At 38.5% G+C, this 20,859-nt stretch overlaps 1 protein-coding gene across 8 annotated transcripts in view; it reads right to left on the bottom strand.

Moving 5' to 3' along the window:
- ZMYND8 (zinc finger MYND-type containing 8) overlaps positions 1 to 20,859 on the bottom strand; it is a 113,117-nt gene that overhangs the window by 81,423 nt on the left and 10,835 nt on the right. For 3 of the 8 annotated variants that reach the window (XM_067554316.1, XM_067554319.1, XM_067554318.1), the window contains exon 1: positions 745 to 2,888. In XM_067554316.1, the coding sequence (XP_067410417.1) occupies positions 745 to 901 (157 nt within the window). In that variant the 5' untranslated portion in view covers positions 902 to 2,888. Of the gene's footprint in view, positions 1 to 744; positions 2,889 to 8,034; positions 8,589 to 9,589; positions 9,608 to 10,664; positions 10,780 to 20,859 lie in introns of those variants that run through there. The other 5 variants (XM_067554321.1, XM_067554322.1, XM_067554317.1 and 2 more) reach the window with 4 other exon arrangements.

Raw genomic sequence — 20,859 nt, 5'->3', positions numbered from 1 at the left:
GTCACAGAATCACTGTCCCATCCAAACTCCCAGTTAAAAAAAAAAAAAAAAAAAAGATATTAGAACATAGATGGCCTGATCAGGGTTTCTAAATACAATTATAAGCCATGGAGTAGTCAGAGGCTACAGGGATGGAGATTTTCAGTTATCTAGAATTCCGCAGCTGGCCTTGGCTGCCTGTCAGGATAATTAATACATATTGCAGGGGTTCTTGAAATTGTTCATGCTCATGAGATCAATTTTTGTGGAAAAGGCAAATTTCATGTTCCCTATTTATTTTTAGTGAAGTTATGATTAAGCATTTTGTGGACATGCTGACATCTTTTCTCTTTTAATCCCTGTTTTGCCATTCCAAATTTAAGACGACTTCCAAGGGAAACACAGAGTGGTAAGCAGGAAGAGACCACAAAAAGCTGATACATCTTGAGAATCTGGATCAAACTCGAAGATCATAACTCAAAAGGAAACTGATGCTGAAAGCCACAATGTATCGACTGTATTATACCTGATAAAACTAAGAGATAATCCACAGTCCAATTCAAATACAATATTAAAAAAAACCCAAAGAATAAGAAAAAGGAGATTTTTTTTTCATTAATTAAGCCAATATGCATTTAAGAATTCATGTTTTCAGCCTAGTTAGTTGCACTACAGATCATTGATTGCACTGCTATTTTTAAACAAAGAATTTCAATTTCCTCCTGTGCTCTGGAATACAGATAAAGTACACTTTTCCTCACTCACCTTTGGATCGAGTGGAGATATCCATCCCCTCCACCACCTCCTGCTCTGCCTTTATTTCCTCTTCAGCCAAGCTACAGGAGTTAGAGAAAGAGTTAGAATATATTATTTTCATATTTAGGTTCATGCATAAAGCTTGAAGTGACACTGTCAAATCCATACGGCCAGAAATCTAATATAGCTTTAAAGGTCCATTTTCAGCTGGAGTATATGCTATCTGAACAGGGATGGAATTTATCTTGCCTCTGATGCACAGGGTATTTACCCAACTTTCACTCATTGACTTTAATGTGAGTTAGTCTTCCAACATTTATGGGAGATTATTTATATAGCACCATACATGTGAATATTTGACAGACAAATAGGTCTCAGGACTCCTGTCCCAAAGAATTTATAATCTAAGGCCAAGTCCTATAAACTGTTGTGGACAGACCCCTGCGTTTGTTAGCATCTCACTAACTTCACAGAGTGAAGCGATCTTTCTCTGCAGAAAAGCTTGTAGGATTAGGGCCTAACATATAATTTTAAAAACAATTATTAAAATTTAGGATTTATAAATTAGGCTTTACAATCTGAAAAAAATCAACTGTATAATTCACCTCCATGCAACTCCACCAATAATAGCAATAGCAGGAGATGTAGTTTTTTAACCCACCATGTCATTCAATCCTACCAAGGCACTTCTAAACTATTCAGAGTAAGATTATATGACAAGGTAGTAAAAACACATCTGACCTGCCTGCATTATTACTTCCCCATTCGTATCACTGATGGAGATATATGGGTCTAAATTTTGCGATGATGCTGTGGAAGGAAGGTAATTAATAAGATTGTCCAGTTCTACAAAGATTTTGAGATTTGGCTGTCGTGTACAGGAAAAACCAGGGAAAAATCCTAAAAAATAAATTTTCAAGATATTATGGTGCAGAGACATCGGACTAACACATCTTCCAAGATTTTTAAAACTGTGCTTATTTAAATCCACCTAGCACTGAAAATAATGCTGTATATTACCACTACCATCATAGGTGGCACATGTGCTTTGCTTTTTTTTTCTGTAGGAAATGCTGTGTTTATTTCTCTCTTTCTTTTTAATAAGGTTAATCTTTTAAAGTGTTCCCACCAAACTGGAATAAGGAGTATATTGTACATAAAATGTAAATATAATAGTGGCAGAAACATCACCTATTATTATATCTTTATTTTATCATATACAACATGCTCCTTATACCAAGTTGGTGATGGCTTGGCAGCACCGAAATAAGGTGGTGAGCTCTGCTTTCAAAACAGTAGATTAGATTCAAATTTGGATTGTCCCATGTGAATCTTTAATAGTCTCAGTCATATTTCCCAAGGGCATTTATCCAGATCATAAAACCTACATACAATTTGGCATAACAGGAAAATAGAATGGCAGTGGTGGTCACTGCAGGTCAGGCCTGTCTCCTTCTGACTACACTAAAATCTGTTTGTCTCTCCGATCTCTCTTTGTAGCTGATTAGTCATCCGCTCAAGCTCAATGTGGCTAAAACAAAGCACTTAATTTTCACCCCTTATCCCCCAACCTACTCTGCTACCTTCTTTCTCCATCCCTGTAGACATCACCACCATCTTGCATGTCACTCACACCTGTAATCTGCACATCATATTCGACTCAGATCTCTCTCTAGGTCATCACATTCAGGCTATGTCTCAATCTTGACAATTCTTTCTGCCTAATGTCTCTAAAATAAGGTCTTTCAATTCCATCCACACAGCTAAAACTCGAATCCAGGCTCTCATCATCTCACATCTGAATTACTACAATATCCTTTTCTCAGGCTTTGGACAAATGCAATCATACCCATTCATATCCTCAGAATGCTGCTGCCAAGATCATTTTCATAGCCCATTGCTTTGAGTGCATCACTTCTTTCTTTGCATCGCTCCACTAGCCCCCACTTCTCTACCACATGAAACAGAAGCTGTTTGTCTTCACTTTCAAGGCTCTTCACTGCCTTACCCACCTTACCTATCATCATCTTGTTCAATATTGAGATGTCAACTGCCACCTCTGACTGGCCCACGACAGCTTCTATTACCCACGTTACATTTTCAAACATGCACCTTCGTGCTTTCTCCCATGCTGCCCCTCAGGCCTGGGAGAAGTTCCCCATGAACATCTGCAAAGCTATCTCATTATCCTCCTTCAAATCCTTCCTTAAAACAATCTTTTTCCAGGATGCCTATAAAAATACTTGACAATGGTTAAATCATGGTTGTACTGAGGTCACTGCCTATCATGTTGACAAATACGGTCTCTTTGTTTCATTGTACTCTCCCATCAGTCTATCTGCAGCCATCAAATGTCTTTCGTCTTATACCTAAGACTGTAAACTCCTGTCTTTTTGCTCTGTATTTATACAGCACCTAGCACAATAAGGTTCTGATCCATGACTAGGGCTCCTAATAAAGATTATAGAGGCAAAGGAGGAACTGTTTGTGAGTCATGACTAGAAAAACAGGGGCTGGGTGTCAGTATAAAGGTATACTAGCAAAGACTGCCTAGATATGTCCCTGCCACAACTGATGTGTGTTGGCACATGTGGACCAAAGACTGGAACAGCAAGGGTATTGTTGGTCATGACTGACATGTATCCGAGTTACCATAGTTGAGATTTGCTCAGCTCTTATTTAAATACGCCTGTCTCTAGTTAATGCTATCAAGTATTTTACATTTATGAAAACTGAAAGATCACAAAATTCACGTAAGCTCTTTGTACCCTTTTACAAAGGTGTAAGTAACGTTTTGGCGCATCAATAAAAACAAGAAAAATATTCTTCCTAAATGTCTCCAAATACAACAAAATATCTTGATTTGACATGTCTCTGATATGTACTATAAAGGTGATGTCTGATGACAGTTTCTCTCAAGATCTGAAGATCAATAGAGCATTCTGAATGCTGAAATGCATTCACTACTTGATACAATCATTTTGCATTTTTGTTACATATATTTATACTTCTACTTTACTATAACTGAAAACAAACTTTAACAAATACCTGATGCAATTATACATGGAGTGATGGCAGGAATGAAATTATGTATGGTTGAGCCCTGGAGAATAATTTTTTTTTTCCCTTAATGGATACTAACAATTCATCCCTCTCAATAATATGAAGCACCCAAAATATTAAAATTTAAATAAAAAGTCACAAGATCCTGTGCAATGAAGAAAATACTGACTTGGTGCTGAACAAAATCAAAGTATGAAGAAAACAGAAATGAAATATAAACGTATTAATATAACTATGAAAGACATTTAAAGATTCACAGTGATGGAATGACTTCAGAGATGTCTTGCACGTTTTGTTTTGTTGCAGCAGGACGTTAGGACTCATGTAGGCAATCACTCTGCTAGGTGGAGTGTTTCTGAAAATCTTAAAAACTTAAGTTTGTAAATAAGCACTGATAATTTACAGCACGTTTAGGGTAACTTTTTCCAGAAGTGATGGATCTTTTAAACTTTGTGTCTTCCACCACAACGAGCAATATTCTGAAAGTACTTTAAGTATCAGAATCTTCCCATGTCAGTAATCTCACCAGCAGTTCTTCAAGTGCAACAATTCAAGGACAGCAGGCTCCAAGGGACAAGTATCCTACTGTTTCTCATAGCAAAAAAGGTGGAAAAGAAAAAGAAAAATCTTTGCATCAATATAAATGCAAACAAAGAACCAGTACTATAGGAACATACAGTAACTGGGAGATGAGACCTAGACCATTCCACAGATTCACACTTGGAAAAGACCTAATTTTTGCTACACTGTTTGCTTTTGTTATTTAATTTTTGTTCCGATCAGATGCATTACTATTATGAATAACTAAGAATGTGATGGTTTGGGGTTGCATATTGAAAATGATAGTGGTATATACTCAACTAAGTAGCTAGGTGAGTAAAATATTTATCTTAGTCATTCTGAAACTAACTCTTATTTCCTTGACAAAACAAACAGAATATATTATAAGAAACTAGTAACTGAAACATACACTTTGCCAATTTCACTGTTAATGATTAAAACATGTATTAATGTATTAAGATCTGTCCTACCTATATTGACAGGATTGTTCTAAAAATGAAATTCAGTCACCAAAAATGTTAAAACCAACTTGTTTCACACAAACTATTTTTAAACATGTATGATTAAAGAGGTTTGGGGTTCAGGCTCTCTTTCTTGGAGAGAAGCAGGAGGAGAGGAGTTAAAAAGGGAGGGTTACAAATAAGACTTATTTCTACCTAATAGAAAATATTATTTCTATTTCTATGCACTATTATCTTATTTATATAATGCTTTTCTTTATTAACCTAAAGAGAGAGTTATTTGCTTATGCAATTCAAATTGTTAATTTCATACAATAAATTGTCTGTTCTACATAGGAAGATCCTCCCTATATTAGTAATATTTTTCTCAAAATGTACATATGTAACAATATCTACACCTGCGCTTAACCTATGTTAACTACAGAGCATAATTAAAAAGTTGCAGATGAACTACTGCACCTTGACATTTAACCAAGAAAATCTGATAGATATGGAAAACCACCCAGAACAGCCCATGCCCACATGCACAATATTCTCAGTCTACATATGGGAATTATCATATTATTTCAAACCCAAGAACCACACATTTATGGACATCTTCTCCCCCACCCCCTAATTAAAAAAAATATTGCTTTAAGACCATAAGGTCTTAATAAATTTTATCCTAAAGATAATTCCTGCTTCTTCTAGATCATACTTGTTTGTAGCAAATATAAATAATGATTTCAAAAAACTGCATTCAATAAAAATTGGAAAAAAATATTAGCATGCCATTGCTGAATAAATAGCAGCTTTGTATAAGCACTCACCTATAACAGTCTCTTACTCATCGGTAGCTATGCTATTTATGCAGGATTCTTAAAATGGCGTCTAGCAGCACTGCTTGCCTCATTCCTGTACTGTAGCTAAAATGGTAGCAGTTTATTCAATAACTATATTTCTTGTTTAAACAGCAGTGCTATTTTTGAGGCAATCATCTAAATATCAGAAATGGTAAAGGATGACAAAGGGACAGCTGACATCCAAATGTTTAACTAGAAATGCACAAGATAGGGAGTTTTGTGAAGTCACAGGTTACTAAGGAAATTGTTCAATTTTAGATTCAGTCTTCAGTGTGAATCTCTTAGATTTGTGTTTTCTTATTCTAAGTCCCCTGAAAAATACCCAACTTGTACTAAGTGACTAAAATAATATAAATAGTGCTTGTTCAACTGTATACATAAGGCAACAATTAGGCTAGGTACCTATGCCAAATGACAAAATATAATTTTTATTTTATTTTACACATTTAAGATCTTCTAAAAAAATCTACTCTATACAATGTGCATTTAAAATAGCTCAACACATGGAAAAAAATATAAGTAAAATGCTGTAGTATCATTCAGATCTCTCTCAGGCTCAGAGCTCTACAGCTGAGGCCCAAGCAATATAAATAGGATATTTATAGGCTTAAACCTCTAAAATATACAGGCCCAGTTTGGGAATGTTTGTAAATAAAGGTCAGTGCTATCTTAATGTTGCTAGTATTGTGCTTATCACACGCTTTTAATCTCAGTGTGACACACACAGATACCATGACAATTGGCGAGAGTTAGAAGACTGACAACTTCAGTCTGTGGCAAAGTATATGAAACTCAGCTCATAGGCAGCATACTTCTAAATTGGATTTGAAACAGCAGACACAGGATTTCTATTGACAACAGAAATGTTTTCTAAGCCCAGTTTAAGTGGTCACGCTAACAGCCTGCTATGCACTGTTATGTGAGGGCCTCATGTATGGCTGCAATTTCAGAAATCTCAAGGATCCACCTGGGTCTCCAAAGCAATACAAAATGTTCCATCTGAAAAAAAAACAACAGGGTGTAGTCTTTACTGAGACTTATCACCCCCTTGTTGATGATTCTCGATTGGCACCAGTCTTAAGGTGCCTTCACTCCCCACCTACCTGTTCGATGAACATGGCTACTAAAACCTGGTCTACACTACGGGATTAGATCGATGTAAGCTGTTTTGCATCAACCTAGCTATGGAAATGTCTTCTTTTAAATTTGGCTCCTTTCTTGTAACCTCTCTACACCGATTTAGTAACACCACCTCTCTGAGCCGCTTAGCATTATGGTCAATGTAATTAGGTTGAGACAGTGTCAGTGTAGACGCTGCATTACTTACATCGACTGTTACTGGCTTTCAAGCATCAACCCACAATGCCCACACTGACAATATAATTGATACAAGTGCTCCTGGTGATGAAGGCCGACACAAGGAACCAAGTGTGCACACATACACAAGCGATTTAATAACTGCGGTGGTTATATGCCGACGTAAGTCAGTTAAGTCAACATAATTTTGTAGTATAGACATGGCCTAAGGTTTAAGAAAAAAGAAAGTAAGGAAGAAAGAAGTGGGATTACACACTGGCAAGCAGCACAGAGAGAAAAGCTAGATGAAGCCTGTGGACACTGACACGGAGAAGCTAAATTTACATATTAATTTCTGTAGTGAGAAGGTGAAAGTCCCTTTAGCATATGCTTCTTCCAAGGTCAATGAAGTGAGGGGAAAACCTACTTTTACTCTGATGCCTTGAGGGAGGGAGGGAAGGAGGGAGGAAAAGAAATCAGATTTGAAATTGTTTGTACTTTACACTATTTCCTTATGGGTATGTTAAATATTATCACTAGTTTCAAAAAGTCACTCATTTTCCTCTAGCACTGTTTAACTTCCAGCTAAAACAGTCTGCCTACAAAGAATGAAAGGGACATGTGTCTTTTAAAAAGCTAGTGTTTTCATCCTAATTTATAATTCAGATTGCTCTTTTGTTTCTCCCCATTACATTCTTTGTATAGCTAATTACAAAAGTAACTGGATGCTGGCACTAAATAATAATGACTAATCATATTCATCCTGGACAATTCAAATAACTCTTTAGTTGCCAGAAAATTTAAAGAGCAATTATACGATTCATTTCTACTTACACCAGAATAATAGCCATCTTCTACAAATGGAATATACCTCAGCTACATTGCTTCATGCATGTTCAGTCTAATTGTGAAATGAACAAGAATCGGTCCTGTAAAATCTTGGCTAAGAGTACCTGCTTTTTCTCTGTGTCTATCACTTAAACAAAACCCCACATTCCATCTGGCCTGAACAGTAGAAAAACAGCACACAGTGCTTCCTATTATGCAATCTATAACAGTGAGTGATAGCATCATACCTTGACAAAGCACCAAAAATACATGAAATTCTTCAGCTTAGCTGAATTTGCTTTACTTAGATGGAACAAAGATGGTAGAAATTTCCAGAAGGCCTTCTCAGTCTTGCCACTGCAATTGTCAATCTTTAACCTACACTCGGTTTCTATTGGCTCAAGTACTCCATGGAGCAGCGTGATTGGGCTGATCTGTAAAACAACACTGCTGTCTCTACCTTGCCTCAGACATCTTGCTGCAATGCAGACATTTATTTTTTGTGAACTATAAAAGAATTATATTTGAGTGATTAAAAATAGCGAACTTTAACAGACTCACAATGCCATGTTTCATTACATACACAAGGGCAGCTTATACAAATATGCTTCATTGTCAACAATGTGTCAGGAGTTGCAGATCTGAAACAGATCCTTGTTTAACAAAACCTGTGGGAGCCATTTTAATGCAAGCTTTTTGATTGCAGATCACTTATTTCTGCTTCCTCATACTAAACAAATATAATATTGTGCAATGTCCAAGACTCCAAATCAAATTGCTAATGTGTATGTACTGTTGTTAGGAAAACTATGCCCAAATGCAATTTCTGGTTTTAGCAATAAGAGAATAAAAACAACATAAATTTATTTCTTAGCTGCAGTATCACCTTTGTGTATGCTGAGATTAAGTCATATATAAGTACTATAAAAACATGAAATAAAGGGTACACTTTAGCACTGGTTTAGATTATGACCTGAATTAGACATTCTTTTACCAGATAATACTTTCAGGTTTTTCCATTTTAAAGTAAAATATTCATCTTGGAAAAGAAGTAACCAGAATTAAATGGCTATGTTACAGAATGTTATCAAATCTATGGGACCCTTCTATACAAGTTAGCATACAATCCACATTAGATGTGGGTCCATTCTTAACATTGTATGGGCTGGACTGCTATAAAACAGTGCAAAAATTGGATCAAAAGCACCAAAGAGAATGTCTCTGATAACTGCATTGCTATGAGAAAATGCCCAGTGAAAAGCAACTCAAGATGTTTTACATACAAGTGTTACAGCTCAACTATGTAACAAAGGTACAAGGTGTTCAAAATTAGTTATAAATCAAACAAAATCTGATCCTTAATGATATTTCATATAGTATTAAAACACAGACTTAGGAAAAAATATCCCTATAACTTTGTAAAGTACTGAGTTAAAGTACTGCTGAGTACTAGCACTTTCATTACACCTCAAAAGCCTGAACAACCAAATGGAGCTCTAGCCTCCAAACATATTAATTAAGGATCTTGAAACAAAGAGTAAGTAAAAATTCTTTCACTGGTCACAGGTAAACAGGAAGTATAAGCTTCAAGTTTAGCATTATATTATCAGAAAAACAGTACATTCAAAAGGGAACACAGTTTACTTGAACAAGCACTTTAAAATAGATACTGATCAAAGCTCCAAATGTTTTACATGACTAGCCACTGACAGTAGTTCACCTGCTGGACTAGCATCCCCCTGTTAAAACCAAAAATTGTTAAACTATTAAAAATGTTCAGAGAGCAGCACACTGCTTACTTACCAACTGTTCAAGCAACCATCTCATTTTTCCACAGTTAAGAAGATACAACAGGCTGGCAGATTTGGGAATGGATCAAAAGGGAAATTTTTGAAACAATTACGTAGCAATAAAACAAAACAAAAAAAAAGAGACTATAATCAAAAACGAACAACATGTAATACTGTCAAGAACCACACATGATTTTATATCTCCTGAACTCCACAACACAGAACTGAGGCTGCTACAATGTAAAACAAAAAGGCACAGATAAAAAGACATAAATTTATTTTCACTATGCAAGAGAAGGACGCTAAGAGTTTAAAATATATTTTCTTTAAAGAATTAGGCATTTAAACAGCTGTACTGTTGCATTTTATTGACCAGATAACTAATTCTAAAACCTGCAGTTTGAGAAACTTCTTTTAAAGGAACAAAATGTTAACCATACATTGTCCCTCAGAAAGAGAAATACATTGTATTAACAGTCCTGTAAGAAAAAAGTTCAATATCCATTTCAAGTAAAGATAAACTGCATAAAAAACATGATGCAACAGCACAACACCACCTAGGCCCAATATCTACAATCTGCCATTAGCACTTTTTACTGATGTCCAGCTTTTTAAAAATCCCATATTTTCTCAGAGATAACTTAGCTTATCTAGTCCATTCACTGTTTAGAAAGGTAAACTTGCCTGTTCTGCTGTCTGCCATTATCCCTGCTTGACTCCCTGTAGGGCAGTTAAATGCATCTGCTCCCTAGCTTCCATTTTCTCTTCAGCAGGCATGTGACACAACAGACAATAGTGCTGGCAAACTGCTCAGAGGCAGAAAGCTTCTTTGGAATACCAGGATCTTGATAAACTCTAAAAACACCATCCTCCTGTGAAGAAGTAGGTATGCCAAGGTTTTGCCAGTCTGCAAAATAAAGCTATGGCTAATGGCTACTAACCATGTGACCCAAGAAAGCAAATTTAAACAGTTTCAACTTAATAAAGTGCTGTGGTGTGAGTTTTGCGCAACAAATCACAGAGAATCACACTGTTAACCCACAACTCATAGGTCTTAGAGAAAAAAAAATGTAAAAAGTAAAGCTTACCTCTGTGGATGCATTGTTAACACAGTGTTATGTCAATACTTATAAAACATGGAGGACAGGCTCTCAGTACTCAGACAGAAAGGGCTTGGCACTTCAGCTTGATGATCTGTCTTCCTAATAAAAGCTAATCCTGGATTGGCTACTTTGGTAAATCTGAATGTAAAGCTTCAGGGGATTGGCTGAAACACTTCCTGAGCGATTATCTTTGTGCAGCTCTGGCAAGCAGGAGCCATCCTGTGCATAGAGAAGACAGGCTAAGCTAGGCCTATTTCAGCAAAAGAAACTTAAAAAGAGGTCCCACACATGTACCCCTAGTAGAAAACAGTCAGATTTTCAAGCAGAGGAAAGTGATCACCGTCTGCTTAAATAAAGCAATGCGCCTCAAACTCTCATTACTGACTGACTGCACTCAGATATTTTAAACCTGCAGAAGAGAGGGTTCATCCAGGTCACAAAAGCTAGTCTTTCTACAAGAAAAGCTTAATTCACTTTGCTGCCATTCTGAAGGGTGACCCAGACCGTGAAAGCCCTGATTAGAAAAGGGAGGAAAGCACCCAGAAACAGAAGATGCAGGGGGGGAAAACAAAATTAAATACTGAAGGAACAGGAAGAATAATATTTTAGATTTTATACACCCAAACCCTCACCAACTAGTCAGATGCACAGGCTACAATTCCATTACTAAGTAAATACAATCTAGTTAAGAACTAAAACATGTTTGATTTCTACAAAAACTATTATATAATCTATTTTGGACTATAGAGTAGGGAGCTCATCTCTCACACGTGCGCACACACCTTCCTTTCCCCTAATTTAAAAACAAAATGCTGCAGAGAATAATAAAATTTGTCAAAATCACACCAGATGCTGTGTTCTCCAATTTTCCCCTCCCCCACGTCTCAGGCCTTCTAAAGCTGTCAGTTAAACAAAAATCTGACTTCCGTATTAGTCGGCTGCAACTGCAGCTTCCTGTCTATTAACCCTGTCAGATTCAGTACTTTTTAAGATACAGGCCCTACGACGACATGGATTTCAGCATGTGGAAAAATACTGTAGTCTGTATACAGATGGAACATGAAAACATGAACATCAGCATAGCTCTCTAGATTTTGCAGCATTTTGCTTCAGTTTTTACTCTAGATTAAGACTTTGTAGAATGAAAGAATTAAAAAAAATTGGAATGTGATTGGAGTTAGGACTCATTTCATTTAAACAACCAGTTTGATTTTGGGCCAATTCTCAAACACTTTACTCAAAGAAAATGAAATTTCATTCCTCTTCCGAACATCCTGTGATTCAATTCTCTTTCTTACTGCAGTGTGGAGGGGAGGGGCAGATTTCTCACTATGCCAAAAGAAGGAAAGGCACAACTCCATATGGAGATTTTTCAAGGGCCAAACTTTCACAAAGGCTTCAGCCTAGCCTTACATTTGTGCTCAAAATTTTGCATCTGCAAAACTGGTAATTAAGCAAAAAAATTCTATTTGCACCTGCAAGTTACAGTGCTTGTGGACATTATAGATAAAAAGAGACTGATTATGAAAATATGACCTTTTATTACATAAAGCCTTTTTGCATAAACAAGGAGGAAGGGGGAAGGGAGAGATTTAAAATTTAAACATTACATAGAAAATAAACTAAAATAACCAAAGCTAAGCAAAACATTCTTACAATACTGAATTGAGATTGATGCAGGACCCAGGATTGTACAAAAGCAGGCAGTAAAAAGTCTCTCCCTAAAATCAGGAGGAAGGCTAATTGCCAAAGAAGCCTGCACCAGATTCCCTAACTTTGTCCTTAAGAGTTATTGATCCCTAAAACAATCACCACAAATAAAGCTAATAAACCTCCCACCCACCGGCAAGGACAGAATCAGTTTACCAAACCAGTATAAATGCCTTTCCATTGTGAATCTGCTGAGTCACATATATGCAATTCAATACAAAAAATAATCTTAGGCTGTAGTGTCCTATGCTGAATTAATGTTGTTTCTGAGATAATGATCTCCGTCTATAGGGAAATCCCAAGCCACCATGTCACAAAACACTGTATGTTTTTCTGTGCTCTTGTGTTTTAGGCTGTACCAGCAGATTAAAAGCCCCAAGTACATGCTCATTTCCTAAGCAATTCTGGAGTCTCCGCTGGAAGCATTTTCCCTTTTCGCCCGGGCAATATTTTTCAAGACAGAGAGCAAGAAAGCTCACAGATTACATAGGCAGTTTTGTTCTGATTTAGGAATGCAGCAGAAACAGAATGCTGCTATTAAGAGAATGTACAGCCCACTACAGCAGCAACACCACATTGGAAATGCATGGCATTCCAGTGAGCATTTGTAGCAGTTTTCTTTTAATAGTTCAAATCTTTCAAAGCAGATTTCTTTCTCACTATGTGCCTAAAACCCTGTGCAGTAAAAGAAGATTATTTCCTCTGATGCATAAATATCCAGATGTTGATTCTTCCATGCAGTAGCTATAAGAGAAAGGGAATTATCAACTGCTAAAATTTATTCTCTTTAACAGATAATAAACTGTGTGGCTCTGATATTATTCATATTACAAACAAAAAACCTAACTCCCTACGCTGAGTAGTGAACAAACTGAGCACAGTATTTGTCAATGCTTTCTGCTAAGCAAGACCCGGCTCTGGGAAAGCAATGGCGATGGTGGCTGGGCACATTGCCAAGGTGACACACTTTTCCTCAGGGAGAAGATCGGCCACACAGCAGACAGTAACTTATTAGCCGATACACAGAGTAGCAACAGCAACAGCCTTAGAGGAGGCCTCAAGTTCTACCCTTTTGATTCAAAGAAATGTTGGCCTGAGCTAGAAAGAGCAGTTCAATTGTCTTTGGTCACAAGCAGTAAAACAAGAACAAAACCCAGAGAGGGTGTGCTGCTCAGAATTGGTTTTTGTCAGTTACTTTAAAAAAATTAAATCAGGCAGGAGAATGCTTTAAATATCTTCTCTATTTGGTTTTGTTTTTTTCCTGTTAGATGCATTTTACTACAGGAGAGGGATGCTCAAACTAAGGAGTTACAGGAACTACCTGTGCAATTAGTAAATGATGTCTTATCCCGTAATAAAAGACAACAGTTTAATGCATGGTCTGCTGCTGCTTGACCAATTCTCTTTCATGGGAGTGGCGAATATTTGGGTGGGGAAGAGCAAAGACAACAAAGAGGGGAAGAAATCAAAGAGCTTTGTTAAAGTGAGAGAGCACAGATTAAATTAGCTAGCATTTGTCCAGTACAATGCTTTGAAGATGTAAAGTATTAAGAGACAATGGGGGGGGGGGAGGAGGGAAAGGATGAGAGGAGGAAGAGAAACATAAACAAGTGAAAGAAGAGGAAATGGGGAAAAGGAAAAAAATTAGAAAGAAACAGTTCATCCTGCACAAACTTCACCCACCGCCCACCAGAGACAGGAGGAGCCATTTCCCCAGAGAGCTCCATGAACTGTGCCCACCCAGGCAGGATATGCTATCCATCAAGAACGCCAGAAACTGCACCCACCACTCACCACAGGCAGGAAGCACCATTTCCCAAGAGGATCATTAGCCACCCATCACAGGCAGGGGGTTCCAACCCAGACAGATCTCCAGAAATTCCACCCACTGCACACCATGGGCAAGAGGAGCATCTCCTGGAAAGCCCCCCACACAATATCTTCTGTCCATCACTGGCAGAGGTTTCATTCAGGCACGGAAAACTGCAGCAGCCCTAGACAGGGCTCCAATCCCCCATCCTACAGTGAGAAATACAACTGGAAATAAAAGTAAAAGAAGAGCCAACTGGGAAGACGTGTTCTGAGGGAGAAGGGCTGGGGTGGATATACACTCCATAAGGGAAACAAATTGGTTGTTCACAGTCCCATAAGGGAAGCATACGAGTTAAAATCCCACAAGGAAAGGAGAAAGGGAACGGTGGGCAACAGACAGAAGATCACAGTCCTGCCTGTGTGTGTACATGTGAGAGACAGACACACACACACACACACAATAGAAAAGGAGTCACCTTCTCAAAGGAAAAGCAAAGAGAAATTACATTTCTGAGGCTTGTTGACTCCCTTGGTGTTTCAAAGTCTCTGAGTAAGGGCCCTGTTTCCTGAACATGGAATTCTAAACACTAATTCAGTGTCTTCCTTTAGCGGAAATTGTTCCCCTACCCTATTTTATTTTGAACAAGCTACAGTGCCAGTAACTGCCTGCCTATAGACCATAGCCAGAGATTGCAACCTAAGCAGCATCCAGTTTCCAAATTGTCCCCACTCAGGGGCTCCTGTTTTAAACATCTCGATAGATGGGTCTACTCTAGACTCTAGAGCTCCTGCATTTCAAGAATTACTACCAGATGCTCAACTATTTGACCTGCTGGAGGAGCTAGTACTTTTGTTAGAGGCCTAGAAGGAGAGTCTGCCAAGGTACATGACAGAGATGAGCTGATTTGCCACCAAGCTAGAGAGCTTTGTGGCCAGATATACATTCACTTGTCTATCTGGACAATATTTTTGTAACACTTCTGGTTTGATTTGTTCTGGCTCACACTGCTCATTCCTTGTCTCACTAAAGACTAAGGCTATGTCTATACTACAGCTTATGTCAGCAAAATGTATGTCCTCAGGGGTGTGAATATTCCACCCCCTGACCCACATACGTTACAGCGACATAAGCGCTCATATGCACTGTGCTATGTGGGCAGGAAAGCTTCTCCCACTGATCTAGCTTCTGCCACTCGTGGAGGTATTTTTTTTTCTGCTGATGGAACAACGCTCTCCCATCAGCATGGAGGGTCTTCACCACACATGCTGCAGGGGCACAGCTGTACCGATACAATTGCACCGCTGCAGTGCTTTACATATAAACATGGCCTATGCATGCAGACTGGAGAGGCTGATTATTTTGTTTGTAATAGGTGTTAAAAGTATTTGCCATGTTATTAAAGCAAGGCATAGAAGAATAATTGCTCTCAGTACAAACTTTTGTACATTGAGATAATGTGCCTCATGTCCTCCTCTTAAAGGAGGTCTCTGTTCATGCTCAGTCATTTGCCAAAGACATCTTTAAGTCCCCAAAGAATGCTAGATTCCTAGCTGCAGTGGTGTTTTAAAGAAGGTGCTGCCCCAATCAGTACAAAGCATTCTGGGGTCCAGTGGGGGACTTTTACTGCACTTAACAGGATACCTTGTGCAGAAACAGGAATATCCAAGTCTGGGAGAAACTCGTCAGGCAGAGAAGAGTGGTTTGGGACTGACCGTTTGTGAGTGAACACTCTGGCCCCAGTGCTATTCTACCAGTGCCTAGTTAGTCTATGTGTGAGGGCACATCTGATTTTTTTCTTATTTTCCATTAGTACCTCTAGGTGTTAGAATACTGGGTGGGTCCTTCTAAGAAAAGTTCTGTACCTCTCTTGACAATGTTTTACAATTAATTATTTTATATGCTGGTGATTAAGGCTCCAATTCATCCACAGCTCTCGGGAATTCCAAGATTTATATGCTAAATAAATAAACAAATACATCAGTCATGACTTTAGACATTAAGGGAATTTTTGCATGAGAATCTGTCCTTTCCTTTCCAGCTCTACCGCTAAAACTCATTCTATGTGTTGGTCAAACATTGTCTTGACTTCTGTAATCACTTCCCTTCTGGACTTCTTGCTTCAAGTCTATCCAAAATACAGTAGTATCGATTTTAATCACTTGACCAGCTTCTTGTCTTTTTTACCAAGAATAAATGTAAACTTTGGTCTCACCTTCAAGGCTCTTCACTCCCTCAGCTCCTCTTCTTCACTCTATACTACTCCCAATCCTGTCTCCTAACTTCTCCCCTTGTTTCTTTCTCCCATTCTGGTCTGTACACCTTCTCTCATCACCACCATGCTTGGAAAGCCTTTTATGTCCTGTGTGCTAATCATTCTCCATCTCCTCCACCAAATACATCAGAAAACCACTTTCATAAAGTTTCCAACATCTCCACCAACATTTCCATGTTTTCTGGCATTTGTAATGTATTGCACATGCCTAAGTGACACTAAATCCTTGGGTCTGGGACCTTGTATTTTCATATTTGTGAATGAGCTGAAAAAGATAATGAGTTTGCAATGTAGAACTGAGAATAAGCCTCACTTCTTCCACATGTGGCCTTTCCCTATTATGAAGCCAAGTCTCCTGCATCAGATGTGAATGGCTGGCCTGCAGTTAGCATGCATTTTCCTCCCATTAACTAGGGTGTGCACACACAATTATATTAATTTTAGTACCTATGGAGTTTCCTTTTGCAGATGATGGTGATGCACTCTTTTATTGCATTGTTTGATTTGCACTCAATGTTTGTTAAGCCTTCCTTAATACTAATTGGTACCTGGTGACCACGATGAAATGCTCTGTGAAAAATTATGTCAGAGCTGGGCTTGCTGTGAAGGGGTCTATGCCCTTATCAAAGCCATTGTTCTAAAAGGGTGGAGGCAGAAAAGCAGAGAGGGAAGAGAATATGGAGGTGAACTGTGTTGTATCTGTACTATTTGCTAATAAGATAACACAAACAGTAGCTCAGGATGACTACCTTTATTAACAAGATTACACAAGTAGCAATCTTGAATTGGGTGACTAGTATGCAAGCTTTTTTATTCAATAAATTTTACTTTGTTCTTAAAATTGCATTATGCTTGTATAACACTACAAGTCACATGGGGTGGGGAAGGGCCAGAGACTGTACCTGGTCCAGAGGAATAGTTGCATATAACACTGTAACTCTACAAAGAGCTGCAAAGCAAAAATAAAAACTGAATCCATCAGATTTCCATACTAAAGTCCTATTTATCAGACTTTGAGGGACATTCAAACACAAGCGAAGTTTATCTGTGGTGTGGTTTTTGATTTTTAAAAAACATTATTTTCTCCCCCCATGTAATCCTCTTGATACTTCCCAGTTTCTGAAGATATTGCAAATTGCAACATACCAAGTACTAGAAGGCTTATTGAAAGCATGCTATTTGTGAGGTCACAAGATGCTACATTCTGGGGTATAGTCAGGGAATCAGGAAGTACCAAGAGGATTTCACAAAGAGGGGGAGGAGGAGGAGGAAGGGAATCATTAAAAAATAAAGTCAAAACCACTTTTATGCAGCATTTGTCCAGAGGCTGGTAGGGGATGAGTTTAGCACAGAAACAGGCATTTAATTTGGTTTTCACTTTTGTCATGCAAGTCATCTTTGACTTATACCTCTCTATTCCAGCTCAGCTTCTCCCCCTGCATTTTGCCCTTGTTGTGAAATTCCTCCTGTGTCTTTGTGGATGCCCTCAGGTAGTTGTAAACCATAATTGGTTCTCCTTGCATGGAACGCAAAGAGATAATTAGATAACATTTAGCTCATCCTGGATATTGGATCTCTTCAAACATTTTAATCCTGCATAAACATGATCCAGGCAAACACTATTATCTAAATTTCATTACAACTATGTAATGCAAAGGAATGCTACTGTGTGCACTTCCATCTCTAACTATATTATGGCAGACACCTATTTAAAATGTAGACCAAAAAAACTACATCAACACTTAAGGACTGCCAGTGTAACTACATTAATTGTTTTGAATTTGAACATTAAAAAAAAAAACACCTAATTTTTAATGGCAATAGTTATCTCAGTTCCAAGAGGACAGGAACCACATAAAACGTCATAATGGCTCAGACAGAAAAGCAGAGGTACTCTTCTTATGCACTGCCCCAATCCTCAAATTCACACAAAACCGAAAGTAGCTGGGTACTTTTGCTAAAATGATAAACAGTGAAAAAAATGCTGAACTTAAATTATCACCATTATGCTTCAGAGTTAACACCCCCACTGAGATTACTGGGAGCTGCTTAGGCTCCCTCTTTGGACCAAGTCAAGGCAGCCAAGGATCACACAACCCATGTGACATGCATTTGTCAGCCCTCTCATGCATCCCTGTAGCCTAGCTCAAACACCACCAGGGATCCTAGAAATCCATCTGCCATGGAAAAATGCAGAATTTGCGTTTTTGCAGAGACTCTTTAGCTTTTATATTTTGTGAAAAAATAAAAACATACATTAACCACATTTTACTGAAAGTTAGGGTGACCATATTTCCCAAAGTGGAAACGGGATGCTGCCCAAGCCTAGAGGCTGACAGCCCAAGTCCTGGCACCACTGCTTGCCTTCCCCGAAACATTCCTCCCTGCCCCTTAGGGGGTGCACCCCACTTTTTTGGCAAAACTGAGCATTTGTCCTGTTTGCTCTTGCCAACTGATACTCAGTTGACTAGAGCAAAGAGGACAAATGCCCAGTTTTGCCAAAAAAGTCAGGATGTATGGGGACAGGACTTAAAAGGGGACTGTCCCAGCCAAAATGGGATGTATGCTCATCCTAGTACAACTTATATCTATATATATTGTGGCTAGGGAAACTAAAGTTCAACGTTTCATTTTAATTGCAGAAAAACATGGATTTTTATGTTTTTTATTAATTGGAGAATTTTGGGGTTTTTATCACAGAAAACTAGGTTCCCTGAACATCATTCATTCAAACTGGGATGCAGATCCACCTTCAGCTGGGCAGAGATCCAAAACACAGACTTCCCTTCTGGCTGTTCTCCCTGCTGGATTGAGAGGAAGGAGAATGAAATAAAGGCAAGGACTCAGGCCAGATTGGGACCCAGTGCTATCCTCAGGCTTCTCCAGCTTCCTCTTCACAAAGACCACTGCACATCCAGCTACCCTTACTTAGACTGTAAAGTCGTCAGGGTAGAGATAATCTCTTTGTTACCTGTGTGTATGGTGCCTATCATACTCAGGCTCTGATCCATGAAAAGGATCCCTATGTGCTACTGTAATACAAATAAGAAGAGTAATACCCACCCCAACAGCCCTGAAATACCATCTTGCCTTCACCCATACACCCAGGACCCTCCCACATCCTCCATCACTTACCCTAGAATCTCTAGACACACTTCCATCTACCCCAGCCACAGGTGTCATGTTTTATGCAGCTCCACATCCTACCCTCCCCACCTCTCCTCCCATTGCTGGGAGCAGGATGTGTCCCACATAAGCTAAAATTTTTAGTTGAATACAAATTATTTGCAAATATGGTAATTATGCAAATTAAATAAATACTTTTCATGAAACGTTATATGGAGTTGTACAAAACCTGGCAACTATACCAGATGCTAAACCCTGCCCATGCAAAGCCTACATAAATGGTTTTTCACAGAAAATCTAAGACGGGCTGCAGGAAAAGTAGTTCTTACCATCCCACCCATCACCTTGGCCTGGAATGGATGAAGGACCAATATGCTGCAATTGTTAGCTACATGGGCTTAAGTAATAGCTGGCACTCCTTTGTGGAGGTTTGGGCCTTTGAATCCATATAGAGAAGGATCTACCTCCTAGACCGAAGGTTCTTCAAGATAAGGATCATGTGTTCACATACATTTGTAGCCCAGATCCTGAGTGAGGCCTTTGGTCACTGCGTTGACATAAAAATTAAAATAGACCACTCCTCTGTACTCTTCCTGGTTTGCCACCAGACTCCTTTAGGTTGAGTCTTCCTACATGGCCTGCCCTGCTCATCCATGGTGGTTTGTTTGGACTTAAGACTTTCCATTTCCATCACGGAGGGTGGATAACATTTGGCCCTTTCAGCTACTGTTTCACTCCGCTAGGGTCAGCAATGCATCAGTTCACATTCAAAGCAAGATATTTGTAAGTAGAATCTCGGGGTGAGGGATATGTTAATGAAAGCTTGGAATCCAATGAAAACAAAAGAGAAATATAGCATGGAGTACCAGCAGTCTCAGTCTGCTCCCTGCAATTGTTACTGACACCATTGTGAGCAGCCTAGAGTGCAAGGATTGAATGGGCCAGGACTGCATTCTCCTTTCATCCAGAATAGTCTTCATGTATCTTGAGGGGCCGGGAATGGAAATTTGCAATGCCACTGTCTGTGGCATACCTATTCTACAAATAGCAGATTTTGGCTGCAATGAGGCACGTCTTTAGTATTAAATTCACACTGAAGGTATGTTTCAGTGTTTGTTAGACCATAAAGAGCTAAATAACCACAAATGCAATTAAAAAAAAAACCCTATAAAACCCCAACCAGTATATAACTGCATTATTTAAAAAAAAATTACCATCTAGTTTAATCTTACCCCTTTACCATATTTATAAAATTTACC

The sequence above is a fragment of the Emydura macquarii genome, unplaced genomic scaffold, assembly GCF_026122565.2.
Source record: "Emydura macquarii macquarii isolate MOO-44397 ecotype Brisbane River unplaced genomic scaffold, CSIRO-AGI_Emac_v2 contig_1483, whole genome shotgun sequence".
NCBI classification, from domain to species: Eukaryota; Metazoa; Chordata; order Testudines; family Chelidae; genus Emydura; species Emydura macquarii.
Note: the sequence above shows the minus strand (reverse complement) of the source record. Positions and strands in the feature narration are given on the sequence as shown.